Consider the following 17,173-nt stretch of genomic DNA (forward strand, 5'->3'; position numbering starts at 1 on the left):
CCTTAGCAGGGTCCAAGGGGCAGAGCCCCTGGCTAGGGTCCCGCTGACGGCCAACCCAAATTTTACATATAGAAACATAGTGGTAAAATGAAATTCTTGAGGGTGATTATGGCAAAACTAACGAAATTCGTTAGTTTTGGAAACCTTAAATCCTCATTAAATTCCGGATTTCCTGGCTTGCTTCCAAAGCATCCCATGACGACTAACCCTAAGAGGTAAACCCTAATCTCGTTTATTATATAAACGAGTCTTCTATTTGATAAGATACACACAATTATTAGCTCTCTTTTTCTTTTGACGAACATAGAATCCTTCTAGAAATTTGACTTACGATTTTTGTGCCGAGATTCGTAAGTGTCCTCTTGGATTATCCTAGACTGAATTTCTTGCAACCTAGGCATCTAGTAGAATTATCAGTTCGGAAAGTGTTCACACGATCCGAAGAATATCCAAATCTCCAACATAAACACTAATTCCTCCAACACTCCACATATATTTACATGGTATTAGAGTTAGTGTCTTGCACCCCCGTGGTTCAGCATATCCCTATTTATCCTTATCTAGCCTCCGACTCTGAGAGGAGTGTTAGTGAATCCCACATTGGTACAACATAGTCTTATAAGTTATATATGTTTGAGTTCCCTTGTCTCCATAATGACTCTTTTGGAGAGACAATATTGGGCTCCACATATATTTACATGGTATCAGAGTTTGCGTCCTGCACCCCCTTGGTTCAACACATCCCGTTTTATCTTTATTGAGTCTCCGACTCTTAAAGAAAATGTCAGTGTATTTCACATCGGTGCAACACGGTCTTATAAGTGACTATATATTTTGGAGTTCCTCTTTTCTCCACAAAAGCTCTTTTAAAGAGACAATCTTATGGATCCACATATATTTACATTACATAGTCCATATTTTCTTTCCAAAAAATTAACAAGTATTTCCTTTATTTCTTTCCCATATCATATTCATCTCCGAAGAGCAACCATGAGTCGATGAGGACTATATTTCGGATCCTATATGCATCGTATTTAAAAATACATAATTAGTTACCATCTTTTATATTTTACTTATAAAACCTGTTCTTTTATTATATATTTAGTCAACTAAAAGAGCTATTAACGAACAAAAAGAATATTTAATTTATAGAGATTTGGAGCCTTTTTAATTAGCTTGCTTCAACTTAAAAAAGAATCCTAAAATTGCGAGAGTTCTTGCATATACGTTATGCCAACCCTTCACAAGTAATTTACAACCCTCACTTATAATTAATGCATGCACAGAATTTGGATTTTATTCTCAAAATATTCATATAAGAGTGAAAAATCTTTGCAATATATGATATACTTTTTAGATTTAATATATATATATATATATATATATATATATATATATATATATATATATATATATATATATATATATATATACTAGTTTATAACCCGTAGGAACCACAGTTATAAAGTTAAATAAATTTTTATGCTAAAAATGCTAAATTATTAATCAATTATTTTAAATAAATTATTAATTAAGAGATTTTTTTGGTTATATAAAATTATTATCATTGATTTAAATAAATATGTGAAATTATAGTACTTTATAAATTATATTAATTTTATTTTAATGCTATTAATTTAATGTATATAAAGTGAGAAATTTAAAATTCATAATTTATAATTAATAGGTTGACAATTGACAAATAATAATTATAAGACATAACAGGATGACAAATGATAAAAGAAAAATAAAATATACATTCATTAAAAGATCTAATACATGTCAAAAATAATAAAATTATTCTTTCATTAGAATAAAAAGAAGATGCAATAAATCAAATCCATGAAGTCTTTGTTTCCAACTATACTTTTGTATCTCAAACAATGTTATAACTAATTTTATTTTAGTACTAGATTTTTGTTTTGATTTAAAATATAAAACTTATTATTTTTATTTTTTAACGGCATAAAAAAAAGCATTATAATATATTAATTTAAATATATCTATAGAAATCAACATATATTAGTTAACCATTCGAATCATTGTACGTAAAGCGGTAAAGGTGTGGAAATTATGACGATGGCTTGATCTGGTAATGGAATTGTACCTTTTCCCACATTTTGTTATATATTTTTATTTCTTGTATCATGCTTTCATGCCTGAAAACCCAACAACTTGTTGGTCAAAAACTACTCAAAAACCACAATGAACACGATTATTAAAGAAATTAAAAAAGTAAATAATATTTCAAAACATTTGTTAACAATAAATTATAAATATAAAAATGATTTTTTTAACAAGTTGATAGCATTAAAACACTTCTATTTCTCTTCTTTATATACAAATACACTTCTTTTGCAATCCATTGTGAATGAAATTATTTTATTAATATTTTTCACTTGCCTTAAATTCTAATTGCAAACTCATACTCAATCTCCTTACAATGACCGCAGTGCCCTCTCCCCACCAAAATTCCACCACCCCAAATTTAGAAATGCCATACCACCACAAACAGTCACCACGCGCCACCGCCGTCGTCACCAACCGCTCATCTTTCTTCTCGCCAAAACTCTCCGTCTACCTTTGCTCAATCTGCGTTACCCTTTTCGTCGTCTTCCACATTCAAATCCTCCAAACTCCATTACCATCTTCACCTAATACCCTCTCCTTCCTCCATAACTGGCAAGAAAAACTGACAACCAACGACGACTCTCCTTCATCATGCGCTCCAGATCTCGAATCCATGGGCGATAAGCTTCGAGAATCCGTTACTTTCCTTCCATTGAAAGACCTCAGGTTCTCAAACGCCGCCCTCGTGGGCCACACATGGTTCATGAGCTCGCTCTACGACACACATGAAGAAGGTGAGGTTCAATACCAACAATTCCCTTCAAAGTCATCCGATGGCCGGATTCTCTGCATCAAGGGTCACGACAATCACGACGGATCATGGAACTACTATGCTCTAGCGTACCCTGGATTCCTACCCAAAAACGCCACCCTGGTCACCGGCCGGACGTTCGTATCCTACAACCACTACGATTTCAGTAACATCTGGCACGGATTATCATCCCTTTTCCCGTTCGTTGCGTGGCATTTAAAACACCAGTGCGCACTGCCCACTCGGTGGATTTTATACCACTGGGGTGAGGTTCGGACTGGAATGAGCCCGTGGTTGAATACGCTTATGGAGGCGACGTTCGGTGGGGAAATGAACATTGAGAAGTTCGATGACGGCGGCGATGAGCAGTCGACGTTTTGTTATGAGGAGGCGGTGGTGATGAGGCATAACGAAGGTGGGATGTCGAGGGAGAGGAGGATGGAGGTTTATGATCTGATTCGATGTAAGGCGAGGTTGATGTGTGGTGCTGAAGTGGATCGTACCGACGGCGAGATTGGGTTGACGTTGTTGATGAGAACGGGGCCGAGATCGTTTAGAAATGAGACGGCGGTGGTGGAGATTTTTGAAAAGGAGTGTGAGAAGGTGGAGAACTGCCGTTTGAGGGTGGCGTATTCCAGTAATCTTACCATCTGTGAACAGGTTAGTATAAAATGTCTATTTTAACCTCGGAAAAATTGATTATCGATTGCATGAATATTTGTTAGCGAAAAATACAATTCGAAATTTTAGAACAAAAAGCACATTGGCAGAAATATATGACATGTCAGCAATATATAACGTCATCCATCTTAGGCCATCTCCAATTGATTAAACCCTTGGAGAGTTGTATGAAATGCCAAGTAGGAAAAAGAATATATACATTCATTTAAATTCTTAAAAAATTCATAAATTTCCATTACAAATCCATTGAACCATTATATGGCCATTCAACTCCACACTCTCTCTCCTCTTTATTATATTCATATTTATTCTATTAAACCCTTATAGAACTCCCATTGTGAATGACTTTAGTGTAAAGTTATAACTTACAAGACCTCAAGGTGTGTTCACAAACAATCCCTCATTTTTTGGTCCACGTCAGTTTTTCTCATAATTTTTATTCACTCACTAAACGTCTAAACCGTATACTTGAGGTGTGTATGGAAATGATTTCATTTTTTTTATATAAATATATATTTCATACAAATATTATATTAATTTTGTAAGAATTAAAAATCATATTTTTTATAATTACTTAATAAATATATAATTTAATAAATATTAAAAAACTAAAAAAAAATCTAACCAATCAAAACAGAAAAGAGAATGCGGGGTCTCTATCCCCCACTCCATTCCAATGTACGGGAACACCTTTCGCATTCTCTTCCCGTGATGCTTCGTCCGGCCTAATGTGTACAACCATAGGAGCGAAGTCACAAAGAATATTAAGGGCTGCTTAAATTTTTTTTAATCGTTTCACTATTACAAATAAAGATTATCTTCGACGATAGATTTTGTAATCCTTCGCTAAACGGATTTCGTTGACCGAATTACATTAGATTTATACTTATTAGGACTTAAGATTGATTTCCAATATATCTGTGAGTAATTTCCGACGGATTTTAAGTAAATAAAGATTTGCACCTATAAAACTTGAGGAATTGTTTTCTCACATCGGGACACCTCCTTTGTTCGTCCTTATATATAACACCTTCACACAAAAGAGTTTGTTATCTTAGGATTACATGATTACATTATCACCGTTTCAAACAATTTACTCTAAAAAATACCTACCACTCTTAGTATTTTACCATCCCAAATACTCTTAATTTTTTTTTTAATTTAAAAATAATATTAATACAGAGAAAGGTAGAGAGAAAAAAACTAAACAATGAAAGAGAAAATACTTTGAGGTTCTTTAGTCACTGCACAGTCTATAACGCCGTATATGCTTAACATAAGGTGGGAATGATGTTCATAAGTTATAACACACTCCACGTTAGGATAACTCATGGTGTGTTAGCACCACATTAAATAACATAATATTTTAGGTATATCACATTAGTTTTTTGAAATTATCCCACATCAACTTTGGCAATTGTGGCTCGTGTTATTAAAATAACAATATTCTTATAATCCATTTACACATCAACAATTAATTTATAATTGTTAACGAATATTATAATTTTAATAAATTTTATATATATATATATATATATATATATATATATATATATATATATATATATATATATATATATATATATATATCCCTTAAATAGTTTATATGTTTGGCCAGAATCACATACTTTCCTTTTGTTTCAAAAAATAATAGTATTAGTTCTTAGCAAGGTTCCAAATAACGATAGGCATGACTTGACGGTAATGTCAAGCCTCAAGTTTTTATAAGCCATGATGCACCATGTGGTTTGTAAGGCGTGTCTTAAGACGGAAATTTTGTATATATATATATATATATATATATATATATATATATATATATATATATATATATGATTTTAGACGATATTTTGTTAAAACATGGAGATATATACAAGCCTTGGAACCATAACATGCCACCACGAAACCACGACGAGTTTTTTAGAACTTGGTTCTTAGTCGATATAAAAAAACTACTTTACCATTTGTTATATATATTTTTTTTACCTAATTTACGGGTTTAAATAATATAAAACTAACAAAGGGACCATCTCATCCTACACACCCTGCAAAAGACTATTGGATTTAGGTTGTCGTTGATGTGAGTGTTGGCCTGGAAATAGATGGAGGGAGATGGTGATATGAATCATGGCACTAATAGGAACACAGAGTAAAAAGGACACCTATTTGGACATGCAGATGATAGGTTAAGTTGGATGTGTTAGAATTTCATATGTTTCTACTATAATTAATAAGTAATAGAAAATAATATATAAAATAAAGATTAAAACAATCTTTTTAAAAGGAGAAATTAAATATCCTTATAATTGTATTCTTAATTATTTTTCTATTCATTTGAAATGATGACAAGTGTTCAAAAATATAATTAATTTTATTAAGATTTAACACTTGTTATTTTTCACATGAGTATTAAAATAAAGTAGAAAAAAAGGCAGAAAGATATTTAATTTCTTTTTTAAAATAAATCTAAAACCAAAACCATAACGTTTTGTACAAAAGGTTTTGTAGCCTAGCTCATGTCATTTATGATAATTGTTCATCTCCAAGTTGTTAAAAGTTCAAGTTACATTGTGAACAAAAGGAATAAATTTAAGAGTAATTGGTGGGTGTATATGTGTAAACAGTTCAATTTTGTTTTTCCTATTTGTATTGATAAAAGTTTTAATATTTAAATAAAAAATATTGATTAAAATATTCCTAAGGGCATTGGGTATGGGTCCAATGTTATAACACCAAAAATTGACACATTACATGACAACACAAAAATAACTAGAAGTGGGGATGATGTGCATATGTTATAACTTGTTAAGAAGTAGAGAGAAAAGAAGAGAATAAAAGATTTAATTGTATGAATTTTCCGTTGCAAACTTTCAGCTTGTTGTCGTTATCACGAGAAATGCCTTAACAAGATTTGGAGGTGGTATTTTTGATGTTATCACAGCGTTATAGGCATGCCACATCAGTCTTAACGGCGTTGTAGTGCCCATACCACTTGCCCTAACATATATATATATATATATATATATATATATATATATATATATATATATATATATATATATATATATATATATATGAGCACCATTTTGAATAGTGAACCTGGGTCTTTTTTGGCGGAAATGATCCTCTATGTATATATATGTTTAAATTTCGTCTTTAGGTTCGTTTTCTATCAATATCCATATTTTTTGTGGACACGTGTTGCTTTTGCCTTCGCTCTTTCTTCTTTACCTTATCTCTATCGGCCTCCAGATCCTTCCATTTCTCCTCTAAGGTCTGCTTCTATCACTCTTCTTCACCCGCCTTTCTCCCAAATCCAGGAACCATCGACGCTCCATCGGCAAAAATTATCATTCACATTCACCTCCACGTTCACCCCCAAAAGTTGAACCATCGACGATCTCCGACGTGACCCCACTTGTCGCTGTCGATTCCATCTGCGCTCCGGACTCCAGTGTATAGCCACGTCATCGGTTCTTCACTTCTCGGTCTTGAATCAATGATTTATCGCATTATAATGATATGTGATTATATTTTAGAAACAACATAATTGAGTAAAAGTAAAAAAAATGATATATAAGATTATACGTGAGGTAATTCGCGATTTATAGATATTTTCGCTTATTTGTTTTTGAACGGCAAAAAACTATATATAAAAATCCAACACGCAAATGTTGGTTTTTATATAATTAATAATGTAAAATAAATATTCTAAATGTACCTTTGATTGTATTTGAAGGAATAAGGCCTTATGGTATACTTATAACGAGTATGTTCGTGGTCTATGTGTCCACGAACAAAAAATGTGAACACCACCCCATACTCTTAGTGGTGGCTAGTGGTGGAAAAATTCGTGGTCAATTGTGGTGGGGAGCATGGACAACAACATCCAATAACTTTTTTTCTCTCTCCATGTCTCTCTATCTCTCTCTACCTCTCTCTACATTTTAATTAATTAAAAAATATATATATTTTAATTTAAAAATTAAAAAATAAAAAGAATATTATGGTGGGTATCCCATAGGTTTAGTGGTTGAATGTGGTGATTAGGTGGCACCCACCACTATAGTGGTTAGTGGTGGGTATAACGGATGGCCTAATAGAATTTACCAGTCATCATTTGAATTTTAAAAGATTAACCTTACTTCAAAAGGGTTCATCAATGAAGACCCATCATTTTCAACCCGGCAATCTTCATCCACTAAAACTATCTCGTTTTAAGAAAAAACCCCAATTTTTTATTCTAAATTGTTACAAATTTCAACGCTTCTCATAGATAACTTTATCAAGAAGCACTTTGACATGTATTTAGTACTCATAAATATCGGGATAAATACAAAATTAACAAAATTATTTTTAAAAATTAACGTAAATGATCTCACATTTTTGTATTTATCGAAATAAAATAAACATATATTCAAATCTAAAATATGTATGTTTAGATTTTAGAAATAGAAAAATTGGATAATTGCATTATATTCTCGAAGTTAAATGGTTGTTTTATAATCATCTCTATATATTTTGTAAAATTATGTATAAAATATGTAATGTTTGGTTCTGAACGAATAATACAGGTAAAGTTAATGGGATTAACAGACATATTAGTTTCTCCACACGGCGCACAATTGACTAACATCTTCTTAATGGATAGAAACAGTAGTGTGATGGAGCTTTACCCAAAGGGTTGGCTCAAATTAGCCGGTGTCGGTCAATTTGTCTACAAATGGATAGCTAGTTGGTCTGGGATGAAATATGAAGGGTCATGGCGAGACACAGATGGCGAAAATTGTCCCTTCCCTGATGATGATCGTCGTTGTATGTCCATTTATAAGAATGGTAGAATTGGATACAACTCGACTTATTTTCGTGAATGGACATCCAAGGTTCTTAATGAAGTTAAAATCAGAAAATTTGAAGAGGCCTCAAAAGGAATCATAATTCCTACCAAGTGTGCTTGTAGCTAATATGTTCAATTTTCATTACATAAATTATAAGTTCTTTTAACATCATTGTTTTGAATTTGAGCATTCATGCTTTGAGGAAAATGTATACTATTTTTCGAACAACTTAGTGGTATGCTTTTAATGGCGCAGGAAGATTTGGTTAGTAAACAAAGTATCGTATCACATGATTTCATATATTAATTTCAAAACAACTAAAATTATGTAGCTTAAATGACTGAAATATTTATGGAATGATTACATATGGAAAAGAGTTTATGTTGTGCAAAGTTGTTCTATGAATTGATTCATAGCATGCGTTTGTTGTGAAAGTGAATTGCAATAAAAGATTCACAAGCTATGGGGTACTCTATGCAAGAGTGCGAGTCCAACATTTACGAAATTATTATGAAACATGGAGGTTGTGGATGTCAATGAATTTTTTTTCATTGAATATTCATGTACACAAACCGGATAAAAGGACTTGGGTGAGAAAGTTATGTATGATAATTGTATTACCTTTCTTTCAATTCAGGAAACCAACTTATAGCCTCTTGATGTGGTTTCTATTAGATACATGTGGGGAAATGTTTATTATGATTTTGCTAGTAGTTCTTCGCGAGTTCGCTCCGGTAAATTTCAGTTATATACTTATTAGGTTTAAACTCATGTATTACACGGTTACTAAATTCTAAAAACATATTCTATTTTTTAAAATCATAGTTTTGTACGGTGCTGCTTTGACAACAAATATTGAAATAACATACAAATAAAAAATAAAAAATGCAGATTCAGTCCATTTGTTAGCATCTTATTTTCTGTCTCTTAATATTTCAAAAGCCTCTTAATATTTCGGACATGAGATTGTATTTGAAAAAGAAAAAAGGCGTGTATTCTTATTTTGCCCTAAGCGACTTCCCTCTTCTCTTTTCTATTTCATACGACCGACCCCTCTTCCCTACCAACACACTACGATTACCTGTAATCTTTTGCCGCCATACGTCCCACCTCCGTCAGCCGCTGCCATCGCTGCCCTTCGGAACTCCGGCGCCACCCTCCCATACCTTCGGTGCCAGCCTCCCACGCATACGGCGCCACTGTCGCACATCAGAGGTCGGCTTCATGTATGTATCGTTTTTTATTTTTTCCTTTTTCTCTCCCCAAATACGATGAAATCCACGATTTCTGGGAGAAATCAATGTTTTCTTGCTGAAATCGATAATGAATCTGTAATTCTTGCTGGCATCTGGTATTTTTTTGCTGAAATCACCATTGTCAAATGTGTCGTTCACACAAATTGCTCCAATGTTCTGTTTTACTTAAATTGTTTTCAGGAAGTATGTTTTTATTTAAAGTGACACTAAATTGACATAAAGATTGATGATTTTAATTTGGAATTGAGGAATTTTGATTACATATCCTTTGAGCAGAGATGGCAAATGCAATACCAGGGCTGTTTTGGTCATTTTTTCTCGAAATAACTTTTCTTGATGTATTAATGTTGAAATCTGATGTGGTAATGTATGGGCACGAAAATCTGATCTGATGCTTATTATTTTTTTTTTTTTCAAAATCACAACTCATATCATATGTGCTGATGTGCTTGTAGGGTTTATTTGGATTTCAATATAATTTTTAGGATTTGAAAATATTTATGTTTGATATGCAGTTTCTATATATATGTTTAAAGTGTTTATTTGTTTCCTTGTTGAATTTGGATTTGTAGGTTGCAACATACTTTGAAAAGTCGGTTGCAAGTTTGTTGTCATTTATATCTCAACATTCAATGTCAAATATTTTGTTTTTTAACTTTGAAAACCTTAGGATGTAAAAAATGATGTTATTTTTGTAAATATATATCTCAAAAAGATCATTATAAACTATTGAAGATAAATTTTAATTTATGTTAATTTGGATTTTATATGGTGTTATATATATATATATATATATATATATATATATATATATATATATATATATATATATATATATATATATATATATATATATATTCAGCAAAAAATAATAAAAAAGGGTATAATGATCATTTTGATAATTCAACACAACAATTCAAAGGTTCCAACCAATCAACATTTTAAAAATTCAGATCTTAAAAATTCAGATCCTGCCAAACAGCCACTTAGTTGTGTCTTTGTCTTTATCCAATAGTGCTTGAATTAAAAACCATTTGCAAAAGTCTATAAGCAATTAAGATTGAAATGACACTTTATGTGATACGCACTATACTTGGTTACATATACAATAAATTAACCCTTATCCTATTTCATAACTCGAAAACCAGGACCGACCTTCTTTTATGATATGTACACAAATTAATCAGATGAAGGTTGAAAGTCTAAAATCTATGTCAAACATAGATTGATATATTAGACATTAAATCTATTATGCCTTTTACCGAAAACATACATGAACCAAAAAACTGACAAACTTAATTTCTTTTGCAAACTTGATTTAGCCAAAATATCCATCTCATTATCTTCTCCAATTTGCCTATTTTGCCACTGAGATGTGGCAGAAGAAAAGTTTACCCCCAACAAATATACAAACATGTAGTTTAGCTCCACCAACACTACTAATTACACCAAAAACATTGCAAATTCAGCTTCAAGATATGAAGAGGGGCAAAAATGTCCTTTGGCTCCACTACCTAAGGGTAATCCCATCTTGTAAAAGTTGACAACAAAAAATACAAGTAAAAAATGATGTGCAAATGTAAGATAACGTGTCTTTTTTGTTATGTAGATTCAAAGTCTCTCCAACCTATGTTGGAACATGCTCTACACATGATCAAACATGCACTAATATTCACAGTAAAAGAAAGAACATGCAATCGGAAGATAGGACAATTTTCTATGTATTGCTCTGCTCATTCATGTGATAGTTACTTAACCTTTAAATGCAAAATAAAATAAAATAAAATATAGTGAAATTTAGTAAAAGATGACAATTTCCCATCTTTTGGTGACGGAAATAAGAATGAAAGAAAGTAGTTGAAGTAACACTTAAAAAGTAAAATTTCCTATGCATAACCTATTGTATTGTCTGAGAAGTTGTTAGGTAGTCAACATGGACTACTTCTTCAAAAACATTGTAAAATTCTAACTAATTTTATATTGGGCTAATGTCATAAAAACCCTCAAGTTTTTAGGGTTTTGTCGGTTTTGCCCAAAGTTGAATTTTATGTTTGTTTTTACCCTAACATTTTCCAAAAAGTGTTCGGTTTTACCCTTTTACCGGTGATAACAGGTTACCATTATATTAACTTCGCAAAAAACAAAAACCCTTAAGTTTATAGTTTTTTTACGTTTTTGCCCTTAAGTTTATAATTTTTTTTACACTTTTACCCTATGTATTTTTTTTATATTATACGTATTCAAGCAGAAAAATCATATGAATATGTATATTATGCAAAAAATATACTTAGGGTAAAAGTGTAAAAAAAATTATAAACTTAAGGGTAAAAATGCAAAAAATGGTAAACTTAAGGGTTTTTTTTTTTTGCGAATTTAGTATAATGGTAACCTAGAAAACCTGTTATCACTGGTAAAAGGGTAAAAACGAACATTTTTCGAAAATGTTTGGGTAAAAACGAACATAAAGTTCAACTTTGGGCAAAACCGACAAAATCTTGAAAACTTGATGGTTTTTATGACATTAACCCTTTTTTATTTACATATATTAAATATTTTAAAAATCTCTTAGGTATATTTTACTATTAAAACAAAATAATATGATATTTCTGATAAAAAAAACATTATCATTAAGATTTAAATAAATAAAAATAGGGTTAATGTCGATATCAATAATTGACCTATTATATTTGGAGAAAATTATAAAAATAGCCAATTTTCTCCATTACTTTGTAGAAAATAGCCAAAAAAACCAACATTAAAAAAATAACCATCTAAATCACAAATGGATTAAGCTCGTCTACGATTTCGCCCATTGATCTGCGAATATACAAGTTGGTAAAGCACGGATGCGCATTATGAGTTGTACGTTCACAAATGATTTTATTATTTTTTTTAGTTTTTTTTCCCGGTAAAAATACCCTCACGCCTTACTAAAATCACAGATGAAATTAGTTTATCTGTGATTTTCTCTGAAGTTCAAATGTGATTTTGTGCAATTTTATTTATTTATTATTTTGATTACGAAATTGATAGGGTTTGACTATGAAACAACCTTATTATATATAATGTCTTGAAAAAAAGTATCACTTCAGTTGTTATTTCTTTGGAAAATTTGTTTAAAACCTCTCTAATAAAATGAATGAATATTTTGTTTGCGTTGTAACCGGTGGGAGGTGGAAAGTTGTGGAAACAAATCTTGAATATGTATGTTCACAGGGAGGTATTTCTGAATTCGTTTTGATATTTTTTTTAGTATATTAGTTATAATGATTTTATATCTTTGGTGAAAATGAAAACCGGTTTGTTAGACAAATATAAAATTAGTCTTCATTTCCATCATCCTGAATTGAATCATTTTATAGCTATGTTGATGACATTGGTGTTAGAATGTTGATCAACGTAATCAAATTAGTTGGCGGAAGGTATGTGAAAGTGTTTTGTGGTGGTGATGAAGGTGATGCGGTTACGGAGGATGGAGAGAGAGGAAGTAAGCTGGTTGCTAACTTATGCAGCGATAAATGGAGCAACAGCCCAATAGATACTTTCATGACTCCTAGTGTACCTCAGTTTCATCGTGTTGCTGAAAATGTTAATGTGAGGTGTTCACCTATTCACTATGTGGATGCTAAAAATTACAAGTACATTGGTGATGATGAAGTTGATACATATCTTAACAACGTGGGCGGTTGTTATGTTGACGTTCCCCAACTAGAAGTTAAAGTTACGAATAGGGGTGGAATAGATAATAGTAAAAAGAAAAAAGTTATGATTCAGAAAGATGAAAATCTACATGGTTACGGGGATTTTGTTGATGTTGTTGATGTAGCTTTAGATATAACTGACTTAGAAAGCAATTTTGATGGAGATGAGTTGGGTGATGAACATAAAGCTAAGTTTCCCGATAACATATTTTACGATATGTCCCCTTTAATAACATGTCCAGTTGATGTTAATAAAGATATCCCATCACAGATGGTAGACCTCAATCAAAAGATTGAATGTATTTGTATATTTAATAACAAAGACCTTCTAAAATGGACGATTGGGAAAAAATGTCTTCAAGAAGGTTTTTAGACGAAGACAAGTAGATCGACCAAATCAAAGTATGAGGTTGTGTGTGTTAGGAAAATTTGTTCTTGGTTACTAAGAGCAAAAGGAATTAAAATTTTGGCGGACTTTTCCAAGTAAATAAATTTGTTGACGTACACACATGTTCTTCAACAATGTTGCAACCTAATCATCGACAAGCAAACAAACATGTTTTGGCTGAATATCTTGCTGATGTTTTGGCTGAAGATTATAGTAAAGTATATCGGGGACAAGATATTATTAACGATATGAATGCTCAGTTGAAAATCAGTATCTCATACCATCAGTCTTGGTGTGCGAAGCAATATGCACTGTTGTTGTTAAGGGGTACGAAAGAGGATTCTTTTACCAAACTTTCGGCTTATTTCCGCAATTTGGTCAAACATAATCCCGACATGGTGACACATATTCAAACATATGGTGATGATCGATCACAGGGAACTATAGGGGTTGAAAATGTTTCTAGTGAGGAGTCAAAATGGTATGAGTCTGTAAGGAGTCAAAATCCAAATGATTTTGACTCTCTATGTATTTGTAAGGCACTGTTTGTATTCGAAGCTAGAATGTTTAGTCCTTGTATTTTTTGTTGAGTCTATTGTACCTTATAAATAGGGTAAGTACTAGAGTAGAGGGTAACTTTTGTGTTCTTCCGATTGTAAAACAATCTCGATATCAGACTTAATACAATCCAACTAGATTATATTTACATCATGTGTTCTTAAGTGTTCTTCTTGAATTGATTGTGTTTGTAATCAAACCTAGCACACATCAATTGGTATCAGAGCAGGATTTATCCAATCTATTGAAGTTTTCTCTGTTTTTTCATTTTTTTTTTGTATCATTTGTTCCGATTCAAAATATTCCACAATTTGAATCAGAAGACTTGTTTCAATTGATTGTTTTGTTTTGATTTTGCACTCTTTGTGTTAGATCTATTGATTATTGATCAATATTTGTTTGATTATCCTTTCATATATCTCTTTTTGAATCTAAAATCTCATTCATCTGTACAATAATGGCGAACTTTAACTTGAACACTATGTCGAGTTTCTCATACTTGCTCGGATCATCAACTATGATTCCAATGCTTATTCCAAAATACTACGAACAGTGGACCGACAGAATGGATGACTATCTGAATGGAATAGATGAAGATATTTGGAGATCAGTCAAAAGTGGTAATTTTCGTACTGGCATGCTTGAAAATGTTGGAACCATTGGTTCTTCTGCTGATATGATTTTGCAAAGGGACAAAATGGAGGCGAATGACAAGAAATGTCTACATGAACTACTCTTCCACCAACAGTTTACAATTACGTCCGAAGTTGTAAAACTGCAAAGGAGATTTAGGACACCTTGAAAGAAAAATATCAAGGCAATGAGACGAAGAAAAGTTTCGTGAAGCAGTGTTTGTTGGAACTGGCTGAGTCCAAACAAAAGGACAATGAATCAATTGAGTCTTTCTATGATCGTTTGAACGAACTGATATTCAAATGTCTCAATACGGTGTTACTCGTTCGTCTTTGGAGTTCAATCTTACTTTTCTGATGGGATTGAAAAAATAGTGGAGAAACATTACCCTCATGAACAAAACTCAAGAAAGTTTCGATGGTTATTCGTTGGCGAGTCTGTATAATGTTCTGAAAGCTCATGAAAATGAGATAAATGAAATTGCTAAAGAAGGAAAGTTAAGTTTGGGAGGACCATTGGCACTGATGTCGAAAGTGACTGCCAAGGAATCTGAAGTCGAATCTGCTAAAGATACTAATCTTGAGGAAGAAGGTTTTCTGTTTAATTCTGATGATGAAGCTGTGGCTTATCACTCAAACAAAAAAGTGAAGAAATTCTTCAAGAAGCCTTTCAATACGATGTTCAAGAATAGTAATGAGTTTTAGGGGAACAGTTTGACTGGAAAGAATACGAAGGTTGAGTCGAAAGAGGAAAAGAAAGAAATAAAGAACTTGGTTGGGAAGAAGGAGCTGAAGCTAAAAGGCGAATCTGGTTACAATTGTAACTATTGCAATGGGTCAAACCATCTAGCAAAGGACCGTATGCTTAGAAAGAAGGAAGAAAAGAAGGAGAAAGTCAAAGATGAAGCATACTATGCTAAAAAAATAGAAGAAATTTGTGCTCGAACAAAGAAAAATTTCTTGATGGCCAGAGGAGGAGATAAGGAAGAGGGCATTTATCAGATATGGTCATCTGGTTCAGATGATGAAGAGATGTGAAATCCTACGCACGGAGCTATGTATGCACAATATGAAAAGGTGATTATAATGAGGAAAAGATCTCAGGAAGATGTTTCATCACAAAAAGTGCTGACAAATCTCCTTTGACAGCGAAGGTACGTGATCTTCTTGTATCTCTTAATATTCGTTCGAATACTTATCATGCACTTTTTTAACAAAATTTGATGATACTTTTTCTTATCTTAATGATATGTTGATTTCCATGAGTAAAGAAGTTGAAAAATTGAAATCATTGCTATATGATGTTCGAAACAAATTGGAAGTAAAGAAGAGTGTCATTGAGATTTTAGAGCTTAAAATTAGAATTGTTACAGTAGATAGAGATTTTGTTAGGACATATAACATGTTGTCAGTCAAACAGAGGAATATTTACTATAATTCAGCTAAACGCTTATATGCAAAATTGATTGAGTGGCATCATTCGTCTAACATATGCAAAGAACCGCATCCAAAGTTGCTTCTTTTTTGGCTTATAATAGAGAAAAGATAGATGAAACTTCTTATGATTGTCAAAAGAAGATATCTGAATATGATAAAATGCCTAATGATTAATATGCATATGGAATAGTTAAGATTGATGATTACTTGAATGCTGATGATCTTATGCATATTGTTAATGAAACTTTAACTAAAAATGAACAAGTCAAGATTTTGAACATGATTGAGAAGTTGACATTTGATTCTTAACCATATTGTTAATATCGAAGATTATTCTGATAATATCAGTGAAACTGAGGCTGAGGAGAGTGTAGGTTGCTCACAATTGTCTGTTATTAATGTCAATTTGATGGCTAAAGGAAAGAAAAATGTCATGATTCAATGTCGAAAGTAAACAATGATCGATCTTCCACATCCAAAGTCTATGATCCTCTTGATCATGTTGTGGTTGAAGACTATATGAGTGATGAGGATGATGTTTCGAATGATAAACCTATTCCTAGAGTTGTAGTTGAATAAGTCTTCGAGGAAACAAAGGAGTACATAAAGGTGTTGAAAGATAAAGGAAAACATTATCTGGAATCAAATTCGGTGGTATATCCAAGGTTTAAGGATACATATGAAGTTTTGTTTTCTAAGCAAATCTTTGTCACCTCAGGAAATGGTGATAAGGTGGATCTTGAATTGAACAAAAACTCAACACATTTTCAAAAACAAAAACCAAAATGTTTTTGGGCAGTG

At 32.1% G+C, this 17,173-nt stretch overlaps 1 protein-coding gene across 1 annotated transcript; it reads left to right on the forward strand.

Annotated features, from left to right (window-relative positions):
* The first annotated feature begins 2,372 nt into the window (after positions 1-2,372).
* Positions 2,373-8,700, forward strand: LOC145053952 (uncharacterized). The gene is made up of 2 exons (XM_079002078.1): positions 2,373-3,541; positions 8,137-8,700. The coding sequence occupies exons 1-2, from the start codon at positions 2,444-2,446 to the stop codon at positions 8,524-8,526; spliced, it is 1,488 nt and encodes a 495-aa protein (XP_078858204.1). The 5' UTR covers positions 2,373-2,443; the 3' UTR covers positions 8,527-8,700.
* The last annotated feature ends 8,473 nt before the right edge of the window (positions 8,701-17,173 follow it).

The sequence above is a fragment of the Lactuca serriola genome, chromosome 5 (genome assembly GCF_051521515.1).
Source record: "Lactuca serriola cultivar US96UC23 chromosome 5, Lser_US96UC23_V15, whole genome shotgun sequence".
Taxonomy (NCBI): domain Eukaryota; kingdom Viridiplantae; phylum Streptophyta; class Magnoliopsida; order Asterales; family Asteraceae; genus Lactuca; species Lactuca serriola.